This window comes from Balaenoptera acutorostrata, chromosome 11 (assembly GCF_949987535.1).
Source record: "Balaenoptera acutorostrata chromosome 11, mBalAcu1.1, whole genome shotgun sequence".
Lineage (NCBI taxonomy): Eukaryota > Metazoa > Chordata > Mammalia > Artiodactyla > Balaenopteridae > Balaenoptera > Balaenoptera acutorostrata.
In genome coordinates, this window is record NC_080074.1 from 66,252,157 (window position 1) to 66,278,353 (window position 26,197).

The 26,197-nt window shown below is 40.5% G+C and overlaps 2 protein-coding genes across 3 annotated transcripts in view; one reads left to right on the top strand and one right to left on the bottom strand.

Moving 5' to 3' along the window:
• SPMIP11 (sperm microtubule inner protein 11) overlaps positions 1 to 26,197 on the bottom strand; it is a 97,947-nt gene that overhangs the window by 4,225 nt on the left and 67,525 nt on the right. The window lies entirely within an intron of this gene.
• Positions 22,937 to 26,197, top strand: part of CCNT1 (cyclin T1) — a 29,608-nt gene continuing 26,347 nt past the window's right edge. The window contains exon 1 of one of the 2 annotated variants that reach the window (XM_007179264.3): positions 22,937 to 23,363. In XM_007179264.3, the coding sequence (XP_007179326.1) occupies positions 23,203 to 23,363 (161 nt within the window). In that variant the 5' untranslated portion in view covers positions 22,937 to 23,202. The remainder of the gene's footprint in view (positions 23,364 to 26,197) is intronic. The other variant, XR_450755.3, reaches the window with a different exon arrangement.

The window sequence follows — 26,197 nt, forward strand, 5'->3', positions numbered from 1 at the left end:
AGTATTAACTGTAGGCTGTGTGCTGTACAGTAGATCTCTAGGACTTATTCATCTTGCATAACTGAAATTTTGTACCCTTTGATTACTACCTCCCTGTTTCTTCCTCCCCCCCAGCCTCTGGCAACCACCGTTTTATTCTCTGCTTCTATGAGTTTGATTATTTTAGATTCCTCATACAAGTGGTATCGTGTAGTATTTGTCCTGTGTCTGGCTTATTTCACTTAGCATAATGTCTTCCAGATTCATCCATGTTGTTGCAAATGGCAGGATTTCCTTTTTTTTTTTTTAAGGCTGAATAATATTCCATTGTATGCATATACCACATTTTAAAAATTCAGGGACTTCCCTGATGGTCCAGTGGTTAAGACTCTGCCCTCCCAATGCAGGGGGCCAGGGTTTGATTACCTGGTCAGGGAACTAGATCCCTCACACTGCAACTAAGAGCCTGCATGCCACAACTAAAAAAGATCCCGCATGCCACAACGAGAATCTCGCATACAGCAACGAAGACCCCGCGTGCCGCAACTAAGACCTGGCGCAGCCAAATAAACAAATATTTTTAAAAATAATAAAATTTTAAAAAATAAAATAAATAAAAAACCCATTCATGCATTGATGGACATTTATGTTGCTTCCATATCTTGGCTGTTGTGAATAATGCTGCAACGAATATGAGAGTGCAGGTATCTCTTTGAGATCGTGATTTCAATTCCTTTCAGGATATATATATCAGAAGTGGGATTGCTGGATCATATGGTAGTTCTATTAATTTCTTGAGAAATCACCTTACTGTTTTCTATAGTGGCTGCACCCATTTGCATTCCCACCACAGTGCACATGGGTTCCCTTTTTTCCTCACCAATGCTTGTTATCTTTTGTGGGTTTTTTTGATTATAGCCACTTTAACAGGTGTGAGGTGACATTGCGGTTTTAATTTGCATTTCCCTCATGATTAGATGTTGAGCATCTTTTCATATACCTGTTGGCCATTTGTGTGTCTTCTTTGGAGAAATGTCTTTTCAGATCCTCTGCCCATTTTTTAGTTGGATTTTTTTTTTTTTTTTTGCTATTGAGTTATAGGAATTCCTTATATATTTTGGATATTAACCCTTTATCAAATATATGGTTTGCAAGTATTTTCCCCCATACTATAGGTTGCCTTTTCATTTTGCTGATTGTTTCCTTTGCTGTGCAGAAGCTTTCTAGTTTGATGTAATCCCACCAATATTCTTTTTTTTTTTAAATTAATTAATTAATTTATTTATTTATTTATTTATGGCTGTGTTGTGTCTTCGTTTCTGTGCGAGGGCTTTCTCTAGTTGCGGCAAGTGGGGGCCACTCTTCATCGCGGTGCGCGGGCTTCTCACTATCGCAGCCTCTCTTGTTGCGGAGCACAGGCTCCAGACGCGCAGGCTCAGTAGTTGTGGCTCACGGGCCTAGTTGCTCTGCGGCATGTGGGATCTTCCCAGACCAGGGCTCGAACCCGTGTCCCCTGCATTGGCAGGCAGATTCTCAACCACTGCGCCACCAGGGAAGCCCCAATATTCTTTTAATAAATTCATGTTCTGCTTAAATAGGCTAGATTTGGCTTGCATCTCAGAATCCTGAGCTTGTCAGGAACTGGGTCAAAATTTGCCATTCTCTCTTGAAATTGTTGAGATTGCTGACTCACCTCTGGTGTATGGTGGGGATGCCCCCTCGGTTTTAATAAATAAATAAATAAATAAATAAATAAATAAAATTTTTGGCTGCATTGGGTCTTCGTTGCGGTGCGCGGGCTTCTCACTGCAGTGGCTTCTTTTGTTGCGGAGCAGAGGCTCTAGGCGCGCGGGCTTCAGTAGTTGTGGCTTGCAGGCTCTAGAGCGCAGGCTCAGTAGGTGTGGCGCGCGGGCTTCAGTAGTTGTGGCTTGCGGGCTTAGTTGCCCCGCGGCATGTGGGATCTTCCTGGACCAGGGCTCGAACCCGTGTCCCCTGCATTGGCAGGCGGATTCCTAACCACTGCACCACCAGGGAAGTCTCTCCCCACACCCCCGTTTTATAGTCCTTCCCCAGCTCCTGCTTTTCCCCTTCATCCTGCCTGGCCCCGCACATTCGTCGTCATCTGTCCCTCCACACTCCCTTTTGCACTCCAGTGGAAATCTCCTTTAACATTCTCTGAGACAATGACACTATCAGAGTGGGACACTGTTTGAATCCCCTCCCTTGACAGTTGAGGGCTTGGGCAGGTGGAAGCCTGGACTGAACCAGGGGCTGAATTTACTTCATCACAGGTTATAGCAATGAGGGGCCATTTCCTAGAAGCAGTGTCATTTGAGTTTGGTCGTTTGACTTTGGACTAAGTGAGGGTGTCAGAATGTCTATGGCCAAGTAAGTGTAGATGGAGGAGAAGGAGCAAGAGCACGTTCCTAGTAGGCAGTGGGACCTGGGCTACAAGTAATTATTGGTCTGGGTGCAGGTGACAGTGGGAGCTCTTTATCGGGTCCCGAGGCCTCAGACTGTTCTTTAGGGTACAGCCAGATGATGCTCTCTATTATCTCAGTTTCCAAGTAGTAGTCTCCCAGCTTCCTGTATGGGTTACTGTGTGCTTGGACAGTATCACCCACTTGGATGCCTTCCTCTTGAATCAAGCACCAGTTGGCATATTCCTCGGATCAGTATTTGGCGAGCTGGAAGATATTTTTGGTAACTCATAGCTTCTGCAAGCTGCCAAGTTTTGGAAGCCACGTGAGGTGAAGGGTGGTGAGGGGTAGGTGAGAATCATGCCACAGCTACTTGTGAAAGGGCATATTCTGGGTAGAGGGATGCAATGAACTCTTTATAACTCCACCATGGCAAGGTAGATGAATCCATCATTTTGTTGGTAGATGGTATAACAGAGGTTCTTCATCCACCCACTTAATACTATACTCCATATGTTTTTTGTGATAAATAGATATGAAGGACCCTGCCGCTTTCTTCTAGAGCCAGGCCATAAATTAGGAGTTGCCATAAGACCAGATTTAATGCTTTGAATGGACCATGAAGGACATATGGGGTAGTGCAAAAGTACTTGAGTGGATCTTCTACTTTTCCAAATTTATGTTGCAGATTTCTCAATAGTATAAGCTTCCCAGGGCCACTGGGATGATCACAAAATCTTAGTTTTCCACTACTTTGCCCATTGCCTCTGTTAGCTGGAACTGGGGCTGATTGGCCACAATGTTTTCAGGCTGAAGAATTTTTAGAATGGGTCTACCTCAGTGGCTCCCAGAATTCTGACTTTCAGGTTAGGGTATTTGCCTGTCTGTTCCAGATTCTGAGTACATAGTGGTGATAATATCTAACAGACATTACTTGCAGTTGTCTTGAAGTTGGTGTCACTGCAAGCAGAGTAATACCACCCTGACTAGAAATTTATACAAGATCAGTTTGAGAGAAAATGTTGTGGTACTGTACGTAAAATATGACTCCTGTCTAAGAGGTCATATCAGATGTGGGGCATTAATCCCTCAAAGCTGACTGGCGCATTAACATGGATTGAAATTGGCTAAAGTATGTTTTGAAGGCTATCTTGCACTTATTGTCTTTCCTGAGATAAGGAAATAGTCAGTGCTTTGGGAGGAAGTGGACAAGAGCATAAACCCAGGGAACCAGACCAATTCCCAGGGCACATTTTACATATGGGGACAGTTCCTTTGCCTCCAAAAATATCTTCTTCAAAGTGGTGCACTTGTTCAGGATTCTGAACACAGGGGAGGTGGAGGGGGCACGAGATAACAGAGAGGCTTAGTGCCGGTTGCAGACTGCTGATGTGAAATGGACTACATGGATCTTCTAGAGATAACAACAATAAAAAGGGCTAATAATTAGTGAATGTGCTCAGCACAACTATAAAAGGTAGGTACTGTTACTATCTTATTTTGTAAATGGAGAAACAGAGGCCCAGAGAAGTTTAGTGATTTGCCCAAGGTCACATAACTAGCATATGGCAGAGACCTGAGTTTAACCCAAGCAGTTTGGCTCCAGAGCCCATGTTCTTAACCACCACATTAAACTGGCTCTTGAAATCATCTCATCAGGTCTTCCAGGAAAGACCAAGGACTAAGGAAAAACATGAGCTGATAGAACTAGCCTCTTAATGGGCTCCCCTGTGTACAGCTCAATGGGGCCCTGTCAAGGGTGTCTGCTCCACTTGGAGAACCCTTGAGTTGGGAGAGAGACATGATATTACCTTGTTCTAGAGGCAGATCCCTGCCTCCCTGAGATTCACTGAACTGTGGAATATCGTTTCCTATGGCCAGCATCGAGGGAGCAGAGAGGACTGGAACCTGGTGGGCCAGTCATCGGTGGATTAGATCAGTCTCAGTGAGGAAAACCAGTGGGGAAATGCCAAGCCCCTGTGGAAAAAGTGGTCTATCTGCTGCAATACAGACACAGTCATCCACCTTGGAGGTGCCCACTCCCTAGGCTTTGGCAGATTGTAGCTGTGAGTAGCTTGAGTACCTTCTCCCTTCTGGTTTCAGGTGGATGGGGATGATGGTCTATAGCAGCTATGAGACATATGAGTGTTTCCAAAATACATTTCTGTAACTTCAGTATGTTTATCCATTTAGAAAGGCAGAGGGGCTCAGAGGTTTTGGCCAGTTCACTCTTGGCTGAATTGTGCCATTCATGCTCCTGTTTGAAAAGCCAGAACTACAGTGCCCTCTGCTGGAGGCTAAGAATGGCATCTCCAGCTGTCTCCTAATAGCGGGTCACCAAATAGGCAGCTAGGAGAGGTCAGGAGAACTAGGAGACTGAGCAGAGGACATTCCAATCAGGGTGGGGAAAACCACCTATGGGATCCCTTTGACACGATCCAGAAAATGAGAATACAAGTGATATATGCTCGGCTTTTACCAAAGATTTGAGATTTACTTTTTCTTTGAAGAGATTCATTTGGAAGTAAGAGCAACTTGGAGGACTCATTAGTGAATTCCTCTGGGAGAAGTAATGATAAAGGCAGCAGTGGAGGAAGATGGAGTGAGGCCCTTTGGATGTGTGGAGCTTGGAGGTCATCGTGTCTGTGGCTGGAGGGCAGTCACTAGAGAGTCTGGCAGGGAGAGGTCATTTGTTTCAAGCCAAGAATAAGCATAAGCACTCTTAACCACCCACCCCCATCGATTTGCCTCTGAGACACCTGTCAGTGGGCAATGCCCTGAGTGTAGATTTGTGTTAGGATGATGTCTAGCTTGACCTAGGGTTTTCATATAACAAGGCAAGGGAGTTGTCTCAGCAAAGGGCCAGATAAGGGAATTTTTCTGAAATTCTGACACTCCTGGACCAAGAGGAGTGTCCAGGTATACACACACACAAACACCTGTATATGGCAAATATTTTCCCTTAGTCTCTCCTTTATTTATTTATATTTTTGGCTGTGCCGCACGGCTTGTGGGATCTTAGTTCCCAGACCAGGGATCAAACCCGGGTCCTTGGCAATGAAAGCACAGAGTCCTAACCCCTGGACTGCCAGGGAATTCCCCTCTTAAGTCTCTTTCTTGCCTTTTAACTTTTTGATGTCTTTTGATACAGAATTATAACTTTTATCTAGGAAAAATTGTCAATCTTTACTCTTAGGCTTCTGGGGCTATGTCCTATGAGGAAAGTTTTCCAAATTAATTTACAAAGTGTTTTCTTCTTTTTTTTTTTAATTTTTAATTTTATTTTTGGTTGCATTGGGTCTTCATTGCTGTGTGCGGGCTTTCTCTAGTTGTGGCGAGCGGGGGCTACTGTTTGTTGAGATGTGTGGGCTTCTCATTGCGTTGGCTTCTCTTGTTGTGGAGCATGGGCTCTAGGGTGCACAGGCTTCAGCAGTTGTGGCACACGGGCTCAGCAGTTGTGGCGTACGGGCTTAGTTGCTCCGCAGCATGTGGGATCTTCCCGGACCAGGGATTGAACCCGTGTCCCCTGCAGGCGGATTCTTAACCCCTGTGCCACAAGGGAAGTCCCTATACTTATTTATTTTAAATCTGTCTTGTAATCCAAACATTTAGAAAAAAAACCTCTTTTCACTTACTTGATAGTGAACTTTGAAGCACAAAAGTTTAAAATTTTGATGAAATCCAATTTATCTATCTTTCCTTCTGTCACTTATGCTTTTGTTGTCATTTCTTAGAAACCACTGCCTCATCCCAAGGTCATGAAGATTTTTCTTCTAAGAGTTTTAAAGTTTTAGCTCTTACATTTATGTCTGTGGTCCATTTTGAGTAAATTTTTGTATATGGTGTGAGGTGGGGTCCAATTTCATTCTTTTGCATGTGATTATCCAGTTTTTGCAGCACAATTTGTTGAAACAACTATTCTCTCCCATTGAATTGTCTTGGCATTCTTGTTGAAAATCAACCGACCATAAATTAAGGGTTTATTTCTGGACTCTCAGTTCTATTTCACTGATCTATATGGCACTTCTTATGCCAATATAACACGGTCTTGATTATAGCAGCTTTGTAGAAGACATGAAATTGGGAAGTATGTCCTCCAACATTGTTATTCTTCAAGATTGCTTTGGTTATTCTGGGTTCTATATATTTCCATATGAATTTTAGGATATCTTGTCAATTTCTACCAGATATCTTTATCTTTGGGAGGTATTTCTTTTTTTAAAAAAATTGAAATATAGTTTACATAAAATATTATGTTAGTTTCATTTGGGTGATATTTCACTACAAGGAATTCTAAGCATCTAAAATGTGTCTGGAAAGGGATCTCACATTTATTCCTCCCCTGCATCCTAACTCACATACTGAATTTGGCAAATAGTCAGGAATCTCCAACTTGGTCCAGGACACTTATCTATATTTTTATCAGTAATCCTTTAAGGTACCCTAGTTTCTTTTTGTTTTTTGTTATTTTTGGCCGTACTGTGCAGCATGCGGGATCCTAGTTCCCCACCAGGGATCGAACCCGTGACCCCTACGTTGGGAACGCAGAGTCTTAACCACTGGACCACCAGGGAAGTCCAAGGTGCCCTAGTTTCTTGATGTATTTTAGACTATTAAGTGTGAATAGCTCAATATTATATATATAGTAGAAGCTCTTTTTTTTTTTTAAAACATCTTTATTGGAGTATAATTGCTTTACAATGGTGTGTTAGTTTCTGCTTTATAACAAAGTGAATCAGTTATACATATACATATGTTCCCATATCTCTTCCCTCTTGCATCTCCCTCCCTCCCACCCTCCCTATCCCACCCCTCTAGGTGGTCACAAAGCACCGAGCTGATCTCCCTGTGCTATGCAGCTGCTTCCCACTAGCTAGCTATTTTACATTTGGTAGTGTATATATGTCCATGATACTCTCTCACCCTGTCAGATCTCACCCCTCCCCCTCCCCATATCCTCAAGTCCATTCTCTAGTAGGTCTGTATCTTTATTCCCGTCTTGCCACTAGGTTCTTCATGACCTTTTTTTTTTTTTTTTTTTTCCTTAGATGCCATATATATGTGTTAGCATTAGAAGCTCTTCTAAAGAAGCTCCATTGAGGGTACTTCCCTGGTGGTCCAGTGGGTAAGACTCTGGGCTCCCAATGCAGGGGGCCCAGGTTCAATCCCTGGTTGGGGAACTAGATCCCACATGCATGCTGCAACTAAGAGCTCACATGCCACAATGAAGATCCCTCATGCCACAATGAAGATCCCTCATGTTGCAACTAAAGATCCCGCATGCCGCAAATAACATCCAGCACAGCCTAAATAAGTAAATAAATAATAAATAAATAAATAATAAATATTAAAAAAAGAAACTCCATTGAATAGACTTGCTAGATTAATTAATGTTCTCCATTTCCTCTGAAAAACATATTAAAAAATGCCTGCAACACTCCAGTTGCAGCCAAGAGCTACTCTCGAGTATACCTGCACACTTATGCTCCCACCAGTTGAACTGTGTGCATACCAAGAGTCAACTGTGGTTTTTCTCCCCAAACAATGTATGCCAGGTTTATTCTGTAATTGCAATATTGCAATTTAATGATATATTATTTAAACTAGTGGAATATGTATTTTTGAAAAAAGAGCAGTGAGTGCCTCCATGAGATTTACCAGGGGCACCCAAAGCAAACAGTCCCAACCTTTCTACATAAAATGTATCAAGCAAGCATTAAATAAATTTATGAGATATTAAGAAAAAGAGCAGTGGTTTGTATAAAAATGAAATTGAATGCTTTGGAAAAACTCAAACTTTAAAAAATTACACTTTGAATTAAAATGGATGTGATTTAAAAAATTACCATTTTGCAACTATCATAGAAATAATTGAACCATCATTAAATACTAAAACTAGTAAGCGAAAGTTTGATGAAGAATAAGGTATTTACATTTTTTCAAAGTATCTTCCTGGAAATTATTACTAATTACAAAACAAAAATAGTAACTTGAGGGGCTTCCCTGGTGGCGCAGTGGTTGAGAATCTGCCTGCCAATGCAGGGGACACGGGTTCGAGCCCTGGTCTGGGAAGATCCCACATGCCACGGAGCAACTAAGCCCGTGAGCCACAACTACTGAGCCTGCGCGTCTGAAGCCTGTGCTTCGCAACAAGAGAGGCCGCGACAGTGAGAGGCCCGCGCACCGCGATGAAGAGTGGCCCCCGCTTGCCACAACTAGAGAAAGCCCTCGCACAGAAACGAAGACCCAACACAGCCAAAAATAAATAAATAAATAAATAAATAAATTTATTAAAAAAAAAAATAGTAACTTGACAGTGGAGAAAACTGGAAAACACCACCTTAATCAAATGGTCAAAGTTAACATCACCAATAATGGGACAAAATGACATCACAAGCCTCCTGATGTGATGTATTGAAGACATAGTATTGCTTAGTCCTGCCAAAAATATTTAAACCTAATCTATTCTTGAGAAACATCAGACAAACCCAAATTAAGAAAAATTCTATAAAATATCTTGCCTGTACTGTTAAAATTGTCACTGTCATGAAACAAAGCATCAGAGGAATTGTTCCAGATTAAAGGAGGCTAAAGAGGCATACCAACTAAATGCAATCCTTATTGGATTGATTGATTAATCAATAATTAATTAACCAATTTAATTGGTTAATTAACCAACCAAATAATTGATTAACCAATTATTTCTATTTCTATGATCAGTCTTATCCTTAATTGTATCCTAGAAGGAAAAATTTTGTTCTAAAGGACATTAATGGGACAATTGGCAAAATTGGAATATAGACTATAGATAATTAAATAGTATTGTATCAGTGTTAAAATTGCTGAGTTTGATACCTATACTGTGGGTTGTTATCTAAGAAAATGTTCTTATTCTTAGGAAATACAAACTGAAATATTTGAGAGTAAAGGATATAATATGAGCAGCTTATTCTCAACTAGCTGAGAAAAAAATAGATGTTTATATATAGATATGTAAATATATAAATTATATATATATGGAGAGAGAGAGAGCAAGCAAATGTGGCCAAATATTAACAATTGACTAATTTGGGTAAAGGGTATAGGGAATTTCTTTTGTACCAGTCTTACAACTTTTCTATAATTAAAAAAAAATTAATTAATTTATTTTTGGCTGCGTTGGGTCTTTCTCTAGTTGCGGTGGCTTCTCTTGTTGCAAGGCATGGGCTCTAGGTGCGTGGGCTTCAATAGTTGTGGCGGGCAGGCTCTAGAGCGCAGGCTCAGTAGTTGTGGCGCACAGGCTTAGTTGCTCCGTGGCATGTGGGATCTTCCCCGACCAGGGCTCGAACCTGTGTCCCCTGCATTGGCAGGCGGATTCTCAACCATTGCACCACCAGGGAAGCCCTCTATAATTTTGAAATTATATCATGAAAATACATTTTAAAGATGGTTAATTAACCATAAAGTTTATTTCCTTTCCCTCCTAAATTTGCTAAAATCACATCAAAATAACAACAACAATAATGGCATTAACCTTCAAGGTCAAAGAGAGAGAGAGCAAGGATACAATAGCAAGATGATATATTTCAGTGGAAATATCTTTTGAAAAATGGAAAGTAGATAGAGGGATAGTAACGAATTTATCAGAATAGGAAAAGTTTTAACTTAAGTGTCTGCAGTGGAGGATACACCTAGAATTGAGCTAATTCATTTGGGAGGCTCAAACCTTAGAATGTAGCAGGTACCACAGAAGGTAGGAGTAGAGACTAGGTCCGAGAACAGGAAGGTGGTCACTGAAACTCTGTCTACAGAGCATGTGGCACAACCAGGCAAACCACTATGCCCCAACAAGGAGATAAAAGATTTCTCTGTCCAGCAATCCCACTTCTGGCTATATATCCAAAGGAAGTGAAAACAGGATCTTGAAGAGATATCTTCACTCTCATGTTCATTGCAGCATTATTCACAATAGCCAAGATATGGAAACCTAAGTGTCTGTCAATGGATGAATGGATAAAGAAGATGTGATGTATATATATATATATATATATATATATATATACACATATATATATATATATATGCCATGAAATATTATTCAGTCATGAGAAAGAAGGAAATCCTGTCATTTGCAACAACATGGATGAACCTTGAGGGCATTATGCTAAGTAAGATAAGTCAGACAGAAGAAGACAAATACTGTATGATCTCACTTAGACGTGCAATCTAAAAAAGCGGAACTCAGAAACAGAGAGTAGAATGGTGGTTGGGGGGTGAGGAGATGAGATGCTGGCCAAAGGGTATAAACTTCCAGTTATAAGATGAATAAGTTCTGGGGATCTAATGTACAGCATGGTGATTATAGGTAATTATACTGCATTATATACTTGAAAGGTACTGAGAGAGTAGATCTTGAATGTTCTTACCACAAAAAAGAAATGGCAATTACGTGACGTGATGGAGGTATTAGAGCTAATACTATGGTAGTTATCATCTTGCAATATATTTTAAGCATATCAAATCAACATATCGTACACCTTAAACTTACACAATGTTATACGTCAATTATATCTCAATAAAACTGGGGAAAAAGAGAGTTCTCTGGAGGAACTGAATCTTGGAGGCACTGCACTCCTGCACAAGATTTACTGTGAGGGACGGCATATGGTGCAAGACTAAAAATACGATGATTAAGTGAAAATCGAGATCCTCAAAGGTGAGACTCAGTGCCCCCTTCTCCTGTCTTGATCCCAGTATGCTAGCAGACAAACATGTAACCAATCCCCAGAGAAGCAATTATAGTGTTCTTCCCTGGAGAAAATGTAGAGATCCAGAGGAAAGCTCCCAGTGAAGCCCACAATGGATAACTACCCCTGCCCTCCAGGCTTCTAGTCAGCTTTTTAGTTCCTCACTCTTAACTTATAACGGAGAGCCAAGGATCACCAGTTATTTGACAATAGTTATCAATGAGGAAAATAGAGATCAAAATAAACTCATAGGAAAAAGGGCACAGAGGAAACAGAGCTAATGCAGAGAACAGAAAAGAATTTCAAATAAAGTATAATATCCCTAAAGAAAAAAGAAGATATGGAAAAGGAAAACCAGAGGACCAAAAACAACACTTGGAAATTAAAAATATAGTAACCAAAATAAAATGTTCTGATACAAAGGTATGGTGATTTTCCTGTAGGTCCACAGCTTCTTTATTACCCCTCCCCTTGAGTGTGGGCTAGATTTAGTAGTTCTCTTCTAACAAACAGAATAACGTAGAAGTCACAGTCACTTCTGAGACTGTCATAAAAAGGCATTGCGGCTTCCTTCCTCCTTCCACTCTCTCTCACTCTCTCTGATCACCTGCTCTGAGGAAAGTTAGCTGCCAAGTGAGAACATTCAGGCAGCTTATTGGAAGGCCCACGTGGTGAGAAACTGAGGTGTCTTGTCAATAGCCAGAGAGGAACTGAGGCCTCCAGCTATGAGATGACTGCAGCTCCTGCTGACATCCTGTCTGCAACCACAAGAGAAACCCTGAGCCAGAACCAACTAGCTAAACTGCTTCTGGATGCCTGATTCACAGAAACTATAAGGTAATGAATGTTCATTGTTTAAAGCCTCTATATTTTAGGGTAATTTGTTACACAGCAATAGATAATTAACACAGAAGGTTGGAAGAGAAAATTGAGGAACCTCCCAAAGAGTAAATGTTTTAAAACCCACAGGAAGCATAGAGAAAGATTAATTAAGTTAGAGGATCAGTTCAGGAGGTTTTAGAGCTGACAAATGGAAATTCCAAAAGGAGAGAAGAGAGAAAATAGAGAATAAATTAATAAAGAAATAATGAAGAAAAATTTGTCAGAAATGAAGTGCACAAATTTCCAGATTGAAAAAGCTCAGGGAATGTCTATCACAGTGAATGAAAAAAGATCGGCAGCAAATTCCAACATGAAATTTCAGAACACTAGGGAACAAAAAGAAAATCAAAAGCTTCTGGAGAGAAATACATCATACACAAAAGAATCCAACTGGAAGTTAGAGGACAATAAAGGTATAACTTCAAAATTCTCAGAAAATGATTTTCCACCTAGAATTCCATATCTGGAAAAACTGACAATCAAGTGTGAGGGTAGGGCTTCCCTGGTGGCACGGTGGTTAAGAATCCGCCTGCCAATGCAGGGGACACGGGTTTGAGCCCTGGTCCAGGAAGATCCCACATGCTGCAGAGCAACTAAGCCCATGCGCTACAACTACTGAGCCTGCGCTCTAGAGCCTGCGTGCCACAACTACTGAAGCCCACAGGCCTGAAGCCCGTGATCCGCAACAAGAGAAGCCACTGCAATGAGAAGCCCGCACACCGCAACTAGGGAAAGCCCACGCGCAGCAACGAAGACCCAACGCAGCCAAAAATAAATAAATAAATAAATTCATTAAAAAAAATGTGTGAGGGTAGAATAAAATCATTCTTCACTCAAAAATATACCTCTTACACATTCTTAGAAAACTATTCAAGGATATATTCCAGGAAAGGGAGAGAGTAAACCAAGAAAGAAAACATGGGATCCAGGAAATAGGGAATAAAACTTTGGAGAGAGGCAAAAGCAAGTTTCAGGACAAGAGCTATGCGCCAGGAGTAGGAGAAGGCAGAGTATAGGAGTAGGAGAGAGGAAGTTTGGGAAAAAAGGAATTGGTAGATTATTTGTTGTGTTTTGAGTGATTGGAAAAAATATCATTGGGCATTTAATAGAGCTGTTGAAGTAATTTGTGGAAAAAAGTAATAGTAGTTACCTGGAGAACTAAGCAAGTAAAAAAAATGGTGGCAATTCTTAACTCTAGGGATAAACAAAAAACTGAACAAAAAAGGAAAAGTTATTATAGTGACATTATTTGGCTTAGCAGTGAACAATTTTTACATATTTGTAAGACTACAAGACTATAGATTTAAACTTGAACGTTCTATTGCTACATCCCAAATGATCACAAATTTAGTGGCTTAAAACAACATCCACGGGCTTCCCTGGTGGCGCAGTGGTTAACAATCTGCCTGCCAATGCAGGGGATGTGGGTTCGAGCCCTGGTCCAGGAAGATCCCATATGCCACGAAGCAGCTAAGCCTGTGTGCCACAACTACTGAGCCACAACTATTGAGCCCGCGAGCCACAACTACTGAAGCCCATGTGCCTAGAGCCCGTGCGCTGCAACAAGAGAAGCCACTGCAATGAGAAGCCTGTGCACCGCAACAAAGAGTAGCCCCCACTCGCCGCAACTAGGGAAAGCCCGCGCACAGCAATGAAGTCCCAACGCAGCCAAAAATAGTAAACCGCCCCCCCCCCCAAACAAAAAAACAACATCCACTTACTATCTCACAGTTCTGTAAGTCTGGTAGTCTCTGCTTAGTCTAACAAGGCTGAAATCAAGGTGTTGGCTGGGCTGGGGTCTTATGTGGAGGCTCTAGGGAAGAATCCATTTTCAGGTTCATTCAGGTTATTGGCAGAATTCAGGTTTTTGTGGTTATAGGAATGATGCCTTGCTGACTGTCAGCTGGGACACTCTCAGCTCCTAACTGCCACCCACATTGGCATGGAGGCCCCCTGCATCTTCAAAACTGCACATGCTTCCAATCTCTGAATTCCTCTTTTGCTGTTAACTGGAAAAAACCACTCTGCTTTTAAAGGGCTTGTGTGATTAGATTAGGCCCACTCACATAATGTCCTTTTTTCCATGTAAAGTAACAATCACCAGAGTGTTATCCATCATATTCTGAGGTTCCGCCCACATTCAAAGGGGAGGGGATTATATAAGAGCAAGGTTCATTGAGGGTCATTCTTAGAATTTTGCTTACCACAAACCTAAAACTGTGACATAACTATACTGGAAAAACTAGGATGAGAGAGGGGAAGCACACGGTATAGTATAAGAAAGCTAAATTTTCAACTCTTACAACAGGAGGGCAATATATAATAACCCAAAATGGAACAAGGGAAATTTGTGGGTTAGGCCAAGTGTGTTTCTCTGAGAGAGGGTGAAGAACTCCTAATTTGGAGACAATAGCATCCCCGTGGCATAATGCCAGGACCCAGCTGGGTGGGGGCAAGCAGGGGAGGGCTGGTGTAGGGCTATTAAGGGATTCCTAGTGTCCGTTAGTGGGATGTGTGAAACAGAGCTGAATACGTGAAACAGAGCTTCTTTGATGGAATTAGAAAGAGGACAGAGTGCCCAATGGAGGCCTGTACAAGATCAGTCCTTCTCAATCTTAACGTTGTGCTTTATTTTTTCCCAGTTATCCCCTCCCTTTACCCCAACGCAACTTTTGCTTCAGTACCTGCCCACGCTTAGTTTCCTTCACATGTGTTCTTCATTCTGCCTGGAATACCCTTTCTCCTTCATTTCTGTGCTTTCAAGCAATTCATCTTTTAAGACCTTAATCTTGTCACATTTCCTGTAAACCCTCCCTTTAGAATTAGTTTAGTCACTCAGTATCACTTATTCATTCACTCACCCTACAAATATATTTATTAAACCTCTATTATGTGAGGTACTGCTAGGTATTGTGGATATAATACAGGTCTGATATATACTCACTGCCTACTAAAACTCCTTCAATGGTTCCCTATAAAGTTAAAAGGTTTAGCATGGCTAACAGTATCCTCAGTTATCTGGCCCCTGCCTAGCTTTCAAGGCCTGCTTCTCACCTCCTGTCTATGCTTTATCTGTACCCAAGGACTTGGAGTTCACTTAATAAGGCTCTCTCAAATCTCTGTTCCTTTGTCTGTGCTGTATTCCCTTGTCATCTACTTGGTTAACTCCAATCATCCTTTAATACTCAGTCCTGGAAGCATTTCCTGTGTGAGGTCTTCTCTAAAGGATCCCCCTATTCTCATTTCAAGTCCAGTAGCATCAGGTACTTCCTCTTTTATGGTTCCATAGCATTCCATATTTAATTGAATCATACACCATACTGCAAATTTTTTTGTTTGCATGCTTATCTTCATCTGATGGTCAGATACTTTATGGCAGAGAGAGGTCTAATCCTATCCATCTTTGTAACGCCAGTCACCAACATAAAGCCTGACACATAGTTGGTGCTTAATAAATGTTGACTAAATGAGCAAATGAATAAGAATACACTTATTCACTTGAACAAATTGGGTGTCTTAATAAGGATATTAAATGACAGGAGAGGGAATGGATATCTTCCTTGTTCCATAATTTTAACTAGTATAATTGTTAGTCTTGGGGGATAAAACTCTAACCCAAAGTAGGAAAAGTAATGGCTAAGAAGTGGCCCTTCTAACCCTCTATTCTATGTTCCCCTTACTTGTTTCTTCAGTTGTGTCCCTTTTCTTGTTCCGAAAGGAATTTTGATATCCTAATAGATATAAGTTGAAGGAGGCCATCTTGGGTCCTCCCTGTCCTCTTCTGGAATGTTCAGGCGGGAGCACTGGAGTCTGTTTGGTAACCATGGTAATGTCCTGAAGAATTACTATGACCGACACTCCCTTTGTCTAAGGAGGCACAGGATTTATGAGTTCACAGTGGGGCTGGAGTGGCACAGGAAACAAGTGCCAGTTACCCTTTTTCTTGCCCGAGTCTTATTTGCAGAAAGCAGTGAGTAGAAAGAGCACTGACCTGGGCTTAAATCTTAGTTTTGCCATACTCTAGGTGTCTGACTTTGAACTGATTAAGCTTCAGTTTTTTAATTAAAAAAAAGGGCTATGATATCTAGTTCATAGAGTTATGAGAATTAAATGAGATAATGTATGCAAATTTCCTCAGCATAGTGTTCTGCATATAATGGAACCTTAAATATGTATATAATGCATATAATAAATCTGAATATGGTACTTTCAAAGTTATTTCAAGCAGCAGTGTGCTGAGCCAGTTCATACTGACTTTTGAGAGCTACTTGCTAAATTTTCAGGAATTTTGCAAGCTGGTTGTTAACCCATTATTATTATTATTATTATTACAGATAATTTGTCTAAACTTACAATTGAATAAAATATATTTATTAAAAATAAAGGTAGTGGCCTTCCCTGGTGGCGCAGTGGTTGAGAATCTGCCTGCCAATGCAGGGGACACGGGTTCGAGCCCTGGTCTGGGAAGATCCCACATGCCACAGAGCAACTGGGCCCGTGAGCCACAATTACTGAGCCAGTGCGTCTGGAGCCTGTGCTCTGCAACAAGATAGGCCGCGATCGTGAGAGGCCCGCGCACCGCGATGAGGAGTGGCCCCCGCTTGCCACAACTAGAGAAAGCCTTTGCACAGAAACGAAGACCCAACACAGCCATAAATAAATAAAAAAATAAATTAAAAAAAATAAAAAATAAAAAATAAAGGTAGTGAATACTAAAAACTCATCTTTTCCTAATTATTTTATTACATTTTACTATTATCTATGTTCACGAGTTTATTTACATCTTTGTATCCAGATATTCTGTTCTGCTGTTTTCATCATTTTTCCTCTTTGCTTTTCAGTTTGGGAAGTTTCTATTGACATATCTTCAACCTCACTGATTCTTTCCTTCCTCATGTCCAGGGTACTGATAAGCCCATCAGAGGCATTTTTCATTTCTGTTACCGTGTTTTTGATTTCTAGCCTTTCCTTTTGCTTCTTAGAGTTTTCATCTCTCTGCTTACATCACTCATTTATTCTTGCATGTTGTCCACTTTTTCCATTTGAGTCCTTAGCATATTAATCATAGTTTAATTCCTAGTTTTATAATCCCAAAGTTTCTGCCATATATGAGTCTGGTTCTAATGCTTGCTTTGTCTCTTTAGACTGTGTTTTTTGCCTTTTAGCATGCCTTGTAATTTTTTTACAGAAAGTGAGACATGATATATTGGGTAAAAGGAACTGAGGTTCTATGTTTATCTGGCTGGGAGTTAGGCTGTGTTTCCTGTTTGTTATAGCTGTAGGTGTCAGAGGCTAAAATTTCCTCTGATGTCCTTGTCTTTGTCTTCCCTGTTGTCTTTGGGTTTCCCTAGAAACTCCTTTTTTAAAAAAAAAATTGATTTTTTTTTTCACACACACACACACTGTATTTTATTTTTACAAGAGATAAATGGACTGACACCAAGCATTGTAAATGGATGACCACAACACAAGCAACAATGATTGCAATTACCAAACACAAAACACACTCATGCTATGTCATAATATTGACATTCAGTCCAGTAATCCTCCACTGTAACAGCTCCTTTACTTTGCAGTGAAAATTGATTTGTATATTCTTTGCCTCTGAGTCCTTGTGGGATTTTTTTTTTAAATTCAAACAGAAAGTCACAAAAATTATAATCATCCTCATCAGTTCACTCAGTCCCATGTTATTTTTTTTTTTAAAAACTGCTGAACTCATAAAAGTGCTAACAAAAGATCAAGATAAAAAAAAATTGATTAATTAATTTTTGGCTGCATTGGGTCTTTGTCGCTGCACATGGGCTCTCTCTAGTTGCATCAAGTGGAAGCCACTCTTCATTGCGGTGTGCAGGCTTCTCATTGCGGTGGCTTCTCTTGTTGCGGAGCACGGGCTCTAGGTGCGTGGGCTTCAGTAGTTGTGGCACGTGGGCTCAGTAGTTGTGGCATGCAGGCCCTAGAGTGCAGGCTCAGCAGTTGTGGTGCGTGGGCTTAGTTGCTCCACAGCATGTGGGATCTTCCCAGACCAGGGCTCGAACCCGTGTCCCCTGCATTGGCAGGTGGATTCTCAACCACTGCACCACCACGGAAGCCCTAGAAACTCTTTTTTTTGTTTGTTTCTCACCATTTTTATTCAACATTGTATGGGTGATTCTACTCAGGGCGATTAGGTAAGAAAGAGAAATAAAAGGATCCAGGCTAGAAGGAAAGAATCAAACCATTTAATTAGTGGTTGCTTAGGGTTGGGGAGTGGGGGTTGGAGGGTGATAGCTAAAGTATAAACTCCTTCTTAAATAGGGTCTGAGTTTATAGTTCTTTCATATGTAGTCACCTGTTATAGGAGCCCAACTGATGTGTTGGTGAAGTGCAGGGGAGGGGAAGTGTTCTATAATTCTATTAGGTCTCAGTCTTTTAGTGAACTTGTGTCCCTGGTCTGTGACCTTCACAGGTGCTTCTTGTCTTTTATTCCCTCTTAGATGAAACAAGACAGCTATAGGAAGCTGGAGTTGGTTATTTTCCTTCTCCCACATTGGTTAGGCTCTGTTAAATAGTTTCCCTTGAGGGAAGGTCTTTGTAAAGGAGAACTGAATGCTCTGGTATATTTCAGAATGGCTACTTTTTCCCTCTCCCTGCTGGAAGGATGAAGGCATTTTTCTCCAATCTTCATAGTAAGACCTGTGGGGCTCCTAGAGGTAAAAGTCATGAAAGTGTGGGCAACCCCTTAGGCTGGGCCTCCAGGAGTTTTTAAAAAAATCTTTCGGGCTTCCCTGGTGGCGCAGTGGTTGAGAATCTGCCTGCCAATGCAGGGGACACGGGTTTGAGCCCTGGTCTGGGAAGATCCCACATGCCGCGGAGCAACTGGGCCCGTGAGCCACAACTACTGAGCCTGTGCGTCTGGAGCCTGTGCTCTGCAACAAGAGAGGCCCGCGCACCGCGATGAAGAGTGGCCCCCGCTTGCCACAACTAGAGAAAGCCCTCGCACAGAAACGAAGACCCAACACAGCCAAAAATAAATAAAGAAATAATTTAAATAAAAAAAAAATCTTTCAATCTAGTTCAGTCTCCAGCAATTAGTCAACTGCCCTTTAAGTATTCCTGTCAGTTGCTGGTTCCAGTAGTAGTTTTTGCTCCTAGTAAGCCATGATTCGGTATTCTGCCTGTTCTGACCTTGCCTGTCTCTCTAGTTTTTGTGGTGGAGATTTGCCCTGTCACCTCAGTTCTCTGATGGATCTAAGAAGGGTTACTGATTTTCAGTTCGTTCACCTTTTTTGTTGTTGTGAGAACAGGAGTGATAATTTCCAAGCTCTTTACATGTCAGATGGGAAACCAGAAGTCCCTGTCTATTGCATCTGTATGGAGGAAATACTATGTGATGGTATGTTCATCTCTTCCCAATTTCATGATCAGTGATGTCACATTGGTAGTTTGAAATTGACCATGGTGGGAGAGTTTACACTATAGAAATTGGCAAATACTACAAACAAGGTCTTAACTTATTTGTTTTGTTGATTGTCAAGAAAGTGATCAAGAAAATGTTAATAATGTAGATTAAGTTTAAACGTGTATCATATCTGTAGCCATTACATTGTCAAAAGCACAAAAAATTGAAATATTTTTGCAGTATTCAAAAACTATTATCCAATTCAGCAACGATGTTGCTCAAGTCACTGACAAATAAGTGAAGTTCCAACACAAGTCTCAGTTTCACTTTCATCTTATTAATGCAAATGAAAATGTCAACCAGCAATCAAAGCTATACAGGCATCCCTCATTTTACTGCACTTTGCTTTACTGCACTTTGCAGATACTATGTGTTTTACAAATTGAAGGTTTGTGACAACACTGCATTGAGCAAGCCTACTGGCTCAGGCTTTTTTCCAACAGCATTTGCTCACTTTGTGTTTCTGTGTCACATTTTGGTAATTCTCGCAATATTTCTTTTTCATTATTATTATATTTGTTATAGTGATTTGTGGTCAGTGATGCTACTATTGCAAAAAGATTACAACTCACTGAAGGCTCAGATGGTGGTTGGTTAGCATTTTTTAGCAACAAAGTATTTTTTAATTAAGATGGTGGTTAGCATTTTTTAGCAACAAAGTATTTTTTAATTAAGGTATGTATATTGTTTTCTAGACATAATGCTATCGCACACTTAATAGACTACAGTACACATAACTTATGACTGGGAAACTAAAATATTCGTGTGACTCACTTTATTGCAATATTTGCTTTATTGTGGTGGTCTGGAACCGAACCCACAGTATCTTCAAGGTATGCCTGTATTCATTTGTCAAATGCCATCATAGGTTGGTTCTTGATTCAAGAGTTTGGCAAAAGTCAATGAAAGCATTCTGTGAGAATCAGTTGGCTATGAGAAATTTACGATAAAGTATATTGTATATTTTAGTTTTTGTAAATTGCATGCTATACATCCTTTCTATCAGTAAATTTTACAATAAACTTATGTAAATATACACATCACTGAACATGGAGTTGGGGATAGTTATGAATAGCACACCATCCTTTCATATTTTAGTTTGGAGGCTATATGAATGTTGGGGAGAAATTGTTTTAAAAGTAGTAAACGGTAATGTGTGACATGACTGAAATATGACATTCACAAGCACAAAACAAAAAAGATCAAACCATGAAATATCATCCTGTACCCAGAATAAGTAGCCTTACAAGTGTGAGTTACAGGGAATGGAGTCCTACTTAAAATTTTTAAAAAGGACAGGAAAATTCCTCTGGTCTAAGATTTTGTCAATTGTTCTTTAAGGGCAATGTATCTGAAAGCTAACATTTTAAACAATAAGCATGTTTTGAACACCTACCATATGTCAGATGGTGTTCTGTTCAGGATGACCCTTATGATCACACAGCTAGTTAATACAGTAACTGGGAATTTTTAGGACATTACACTAAGTGAAATAATCCAGTCACAGAAAGACAAATACTGTATGATTCCACTTATACGAAATATCTAAAGTAGTCAAACTCAAAGAAACAGAAAGCAGAATGGGAGTTGTCAGGGCTGGGGGTAGGGGGAAATGGGGAGTTGTTCAATGGGTATAGAGTTTCAGTTTTGCAAAAAGAAAAAGTTGTAGATACCTGTTGCCTAACAATGTGAATATAGTTGGCACTACTGAATCGTACACTTAAAAGTGGTTGAGATAGTTTAAAAAAAAAAAAAAAAGAATAGCTGGGCTTTGAAACCAGGCCTGAATCAAAAACTCATGTTTAGCAATTATGTAATCACAGCTGCCTACTTTCAAATAATTTCATCTTCGGTCAAAGAATATTTCCTTTCTCTGATTTACACAGGTCCCCCTCTTCTGTATGGCAGGGTAGCAAGCCATTGGCTAGCAGCTGCATTGCCTGAAGCCTGTCAGATACCAGAAAGTTTTCTTGGAAGACTGGTACACAGTCACCATCGCAAATTCAAAATGGAGTCATCAATCCAAGAGATTTAGTGGAGAACCAAACACAGGTCAGAGAAATAGGCAAGAGGGATCTGGGAGAAATAATTTTGCCTGTTTAAAAGACAAAATTCATGATGACATAACTGAGAACGTGCTTTTCTATTAAAAGAAAAAAGTCTGTCATGGAAGAGGTTTGAAATCATAATTTTTTTAATGTTATAACTTGAAGTAAGTATTTTTTCCTGAATTTTTCCAGAGTAAAACAGAGCTAAAGCTAATTATAGGCAGTATATGGAAGAGGAGGGCCTGGAGGGGAAGAAAATACTTCTGAGAATGAATTAGAATCAAACTGAGTGGGAGCAGCCATGTCTAGAAATGACAAAACTCAAAATATTTATTATAAAAGACAAAAGATTCTAATATTACCCAAATTTAATCAAGGTGAATTGACTGTTCCAGAAAAGCAAGAGTACAGCTTGCTAGAATGGAAAGAACAATGGAATTAGACTTGATTTTAAAATCTACACTGGTAAGTGGTGTAGTGTAGGACAAACTACTTAATCTTCCCAAGCCTCAGTTTCTCTATTGTAGGTTGTTGTGAGCATTTGTTTGACAAACACTTATTGACTACTAGGGCCAGGACTGACTGGGTAGGTGCTAGGGATGCAAAAATGAAGATGGTATTGTTCTTGCCGTCAACTTCAATATAATGTAATAAATATTATGAGAAAATCTACTGAATGTTTTCTACGTGCCCGGTACTAATATAAATGCTTTTAACTCATTAAATCCTCATTTAATCCTTTTCAGAAGCTAAACCGTATGTACTACACCATTTACAAGAGGCACAGAGAAGTTAAGTATCTTGCCTAGGATCAAACAGCCCTCAAACAGCTGGGCTTCATCTTGACAGGTGGCAGGAATTTACAAATCTGTGCATGCGCAGGGTGGGAATGGAAGCTTTCTACCCGGAAGGAGTTCACCCATTCGCAAAATAGGGATTAAAATATCACTACCTCTTGGGGTTGTGTCAATTAAATGAGATAGTATATTTAAGAGTGAGCATTGTGGTAAGCACTAAATTATTACTATTAATTCCATTTTATTCCTTTAAGTTGGTTCACCGTGGCGAAGGAATGTTTTCAAGGCTTTAGCTACATATTGCAACGCGGCTTTTCAAATGGGTAATTTATACTGCTACCAACAGTGCGAGAGCTTTCCAGTTGCTTTACGTTACGATATACGGTAGGGCTACTCCCTTTGATTACTTTTTTCAGTTTTTGACAGTGTCACACGTTTTCTCTGTCAAGCTCGCGATCTGCCCCGTTTTATACCGTCACCTACGTCACAAGCGAAGTTCTCCGAGTAACCGCCCAGCGGCGCGTGAGCGGACGCCTCATTCCGCGTTGCTCAGGGCGCGAAGGCTGAACCCAGTTCTCGCGGGAAGAGACGTGCTTTTTTTTGAACGAGAACTCCTAACCGCACCTTGCCTTTCAAGGGTCACATGACTGGCGCCTGCGTCCTCGACCCAAGGTTTTTCGTGATCGCCTGCTGCTTGTTAACTCGGCTACAGATTGACCCGAGGTCCGTTCCGGAAGTAGATTCTTTAATTTAGCAACCCGTCTGCGGAAGCGTGTCACAATCTAGCCGTCCTCCCCTAGCGGAAGTTTGTCACGTCGCAGTTGCCTCCGCACAGCGGATGTGTGTCGCCGCTTAGGTGACGCTGGGAAGTGCTTGCAGCCGCCGCCGCTGCCTTTTGGTTGAAGCATTATGGAGGGAGAGAGGAAGAACAACAATAAACGGTGGTATTTTACTCGAGAACAGCTGGAAAATAGCCCATCCCGTCGTTTTGGCCTGGACCCAGATAAAGAACTTTCTTATCGCCAGCAGGCAGCCAATCTGCTCCAGGACATGGGCCAACGTCTTAACGTGTATCCTTGCGGCCTAGGCCTTCGGCCTTGGAGTAGGTCCCGCCCTGTTCGGGCGTCCAGGCTTCAAGGTCTGTCAGACAGAAGGGAAGAGGGTGGGCAGGGACTGGATGTCTAGTTAGGAGAGCCTACGATGGGGCGAACTGAAGTTAAGCGTTCGCTGGAGGGAAGCGAGGCCGAGTTAATTTCCCGCTCGCTCACCCGTGCCATCAACCTTGTTGGGAACGCGTATCCTTCCCGCTTTGTGTTTTAACTCCTCTGCCTAGTAGTCTGTTTTCGGTGTGTTCTGATCTCCTACTCTGGTGACTTCGAGATTCTGCTTTTCTCCTATGCCCTAGGGATCTGGTGGAGATTTCGCCGTTGATGGCTGCCTCTTGAACTTTGTGTGTAAGGAGAGTTTTGAGAAATTTCGATACCTGAAGGTCTTATAAAGAGAGTGGTCTAGAATTAATGCCCCAGCTTAGGCTTAAAATCCGTTCCTTCCCCTTACTAGTTGTTTAAGAAACTTGTCGAATTCTTGGTTTTCTTGTCTGTAAAATGGGGGTGATAACTCATGAATTTGAGTTCTATGCCCAACACAATGCTTAGCACTCATGTTAAAGTAGCTACTGTTAAGAGTTTTATAGCATTTCAGAGGATGTCAGTGTAGATTTGTAGGGATGTAGACCTACAGATCTAATGTTCTAAAAAACCTTTTATAAAATACTGGGTTTTAAAGTTACTCAGAGTGCTAATGTATATTCGTTTTCCTCATATTTCAAAGATTTAGTGATTTTTTTTCCCTTTAAGTGTTTCTGTTTGTCAGAAAACCTCATTTTATAGCAGAGAAAGCTATATAAAGTTCTTTCCACTCCGGAAGTGAAAATTTATTCTTGGGTGCAGCTTCCATTTAAATGTGTTGCTGGCTGTATGTTTGTGTCTTAAGGTTGTGCTCACTTAAAAAGAGGTGTCCTCTTTGGTGCCCGTATCCAGTTTGTTTCCTAAGCATCCAGTCAGTACTGAGTTAAACCTTTTTTTTTTTAAAAATTCTGTTTCAGTGCATCCTAGCACTTTCCTTTTTACATGTGTGTTATTAAGGTTGTTGCCATCGTGGTATTGTCTCATCTCTGTATATCCCACATTGTTTTCTGAGGTCTTTATGATAAGACATTCAAAAGTTTTTCTTTTCAAGGGAACCCTTGTACACTGTTGGTGGGAGTGTAGCTTGGTGCAGTCACTGTGGAAAACAGTATGGAGGTTTCTCAAAAATCTAAAACTAGAACTGCTGTTTGACCCAGCAATTCCACACCTGGGTATATATCTGAAAAAAACAAAAACACATATTTGAAAATACACATGCACCCCAGTGTTCATAGCAGCATTATTTATAATTGCCAAGATATGGAAGCAACCTGAATGTTCATTGAAAGATGAATGGATAAAGAAGATGTGGTATATATACACAATGGGATACTACTCAGCCATAAAAAAGAATGAAATAATGCCATTTGCAGCAACATGGATGTACCTAGAGATTATCATACTAAGTGAAGTAATCAGAGAAAGACAAATATCATGTGATATCATTTATATGTGGAACCTAAGAAATACAACAAACTAGTGAAAACAAAAAGGCATACTCACAGATATAGAGAACAGACTAGTGGTTACCAGTGGGGAGAGAAGGGAGGGACAAACTACTGGCTGTAAGTTAGGCTATAAGGATTTATTGTACAACAAGGGGACTGTAGCCAGTATTTTGTAATAACTGGAAATGCAGCTCTTTAAAAATTAAAATCAGAAAAAAAGTTTTTCTTTTCAGTGAGTATCAAATAATTCACTGAATGAATATCAAATCATAGTGTTTCTGGTCCCAGGGATCACCTTATGAGTGCCAGAGAGAAGTAGAACTGAAAAGGTAATTGCTGGAGCTTAGAAGGTGAGGAGATAAGTGGAGACATACCTAGGGGGAAGATCAGGGAGGGTGTTGTAAATCATGTGAAGAGATATCCTGTGCAAGTATATCACCTTGGCAGGATTTTCAGTAGGCAAGTAACAGGTTTAGGTCTTGTATAGTTTTGTTCATATTCCTTCTTGATCCACATGCTGAGAAGCTTTGCTTGTTTATTAATTCAGCAACTTTATAGTGAATATGTTACATATAAGACAATGTGTTAAGTGTCAATTGGAGGTTAATTGATGAACAGATTTGCTTTTTAATTCTTAGAGGAAAGTATGATTTTTTTTTTTTTAAGTTGATGTACAACGTTGTGTTAGTTTCTGGTTTACAGCAAAGTGATTCAGTTATACATATATATACATAGTCTTTGTTTTTTTTTTTTTTGCCACACCACACGGCTTGTGGGCTCTTAGTTCCCCGACCAGTGATTGAACCCAGGCCCACAGCAGTTAAAGTGCTGAGTCCTAACCACTGGGCCACCAGGGAATTCCCTACATATTCTTTTTCATATTCTTTTCCATTATGGTTTATTACAGGATATTGAATATAGTTACCTGTGCTATACAGTAGGACCTTGTTGTTTATTATATATATAGTCATTTGTATCTGCTAATCCCAAACTCCTAATTTATCCCTTTTCCCCCTTTGGTAACCATAAGTTTGTTTTTTATGTCTGTGAGTTTGTTTCTGTTTCATAAATGAGTTCACTTGTGTCATATTTTAGATTCCACATTTAAGTGATATCATATGGTATTTGTCGTTCTCTTTCTGACTGACTTAGTATGATAATCTCTGGGTCCATCCATGTTGCTGCAAATGGCATTATTTCATTCTTTTTTATGGCTGAGTAGTATTCCATTCTGTATATATACACTACATCTTCTTTATCCATTCATCT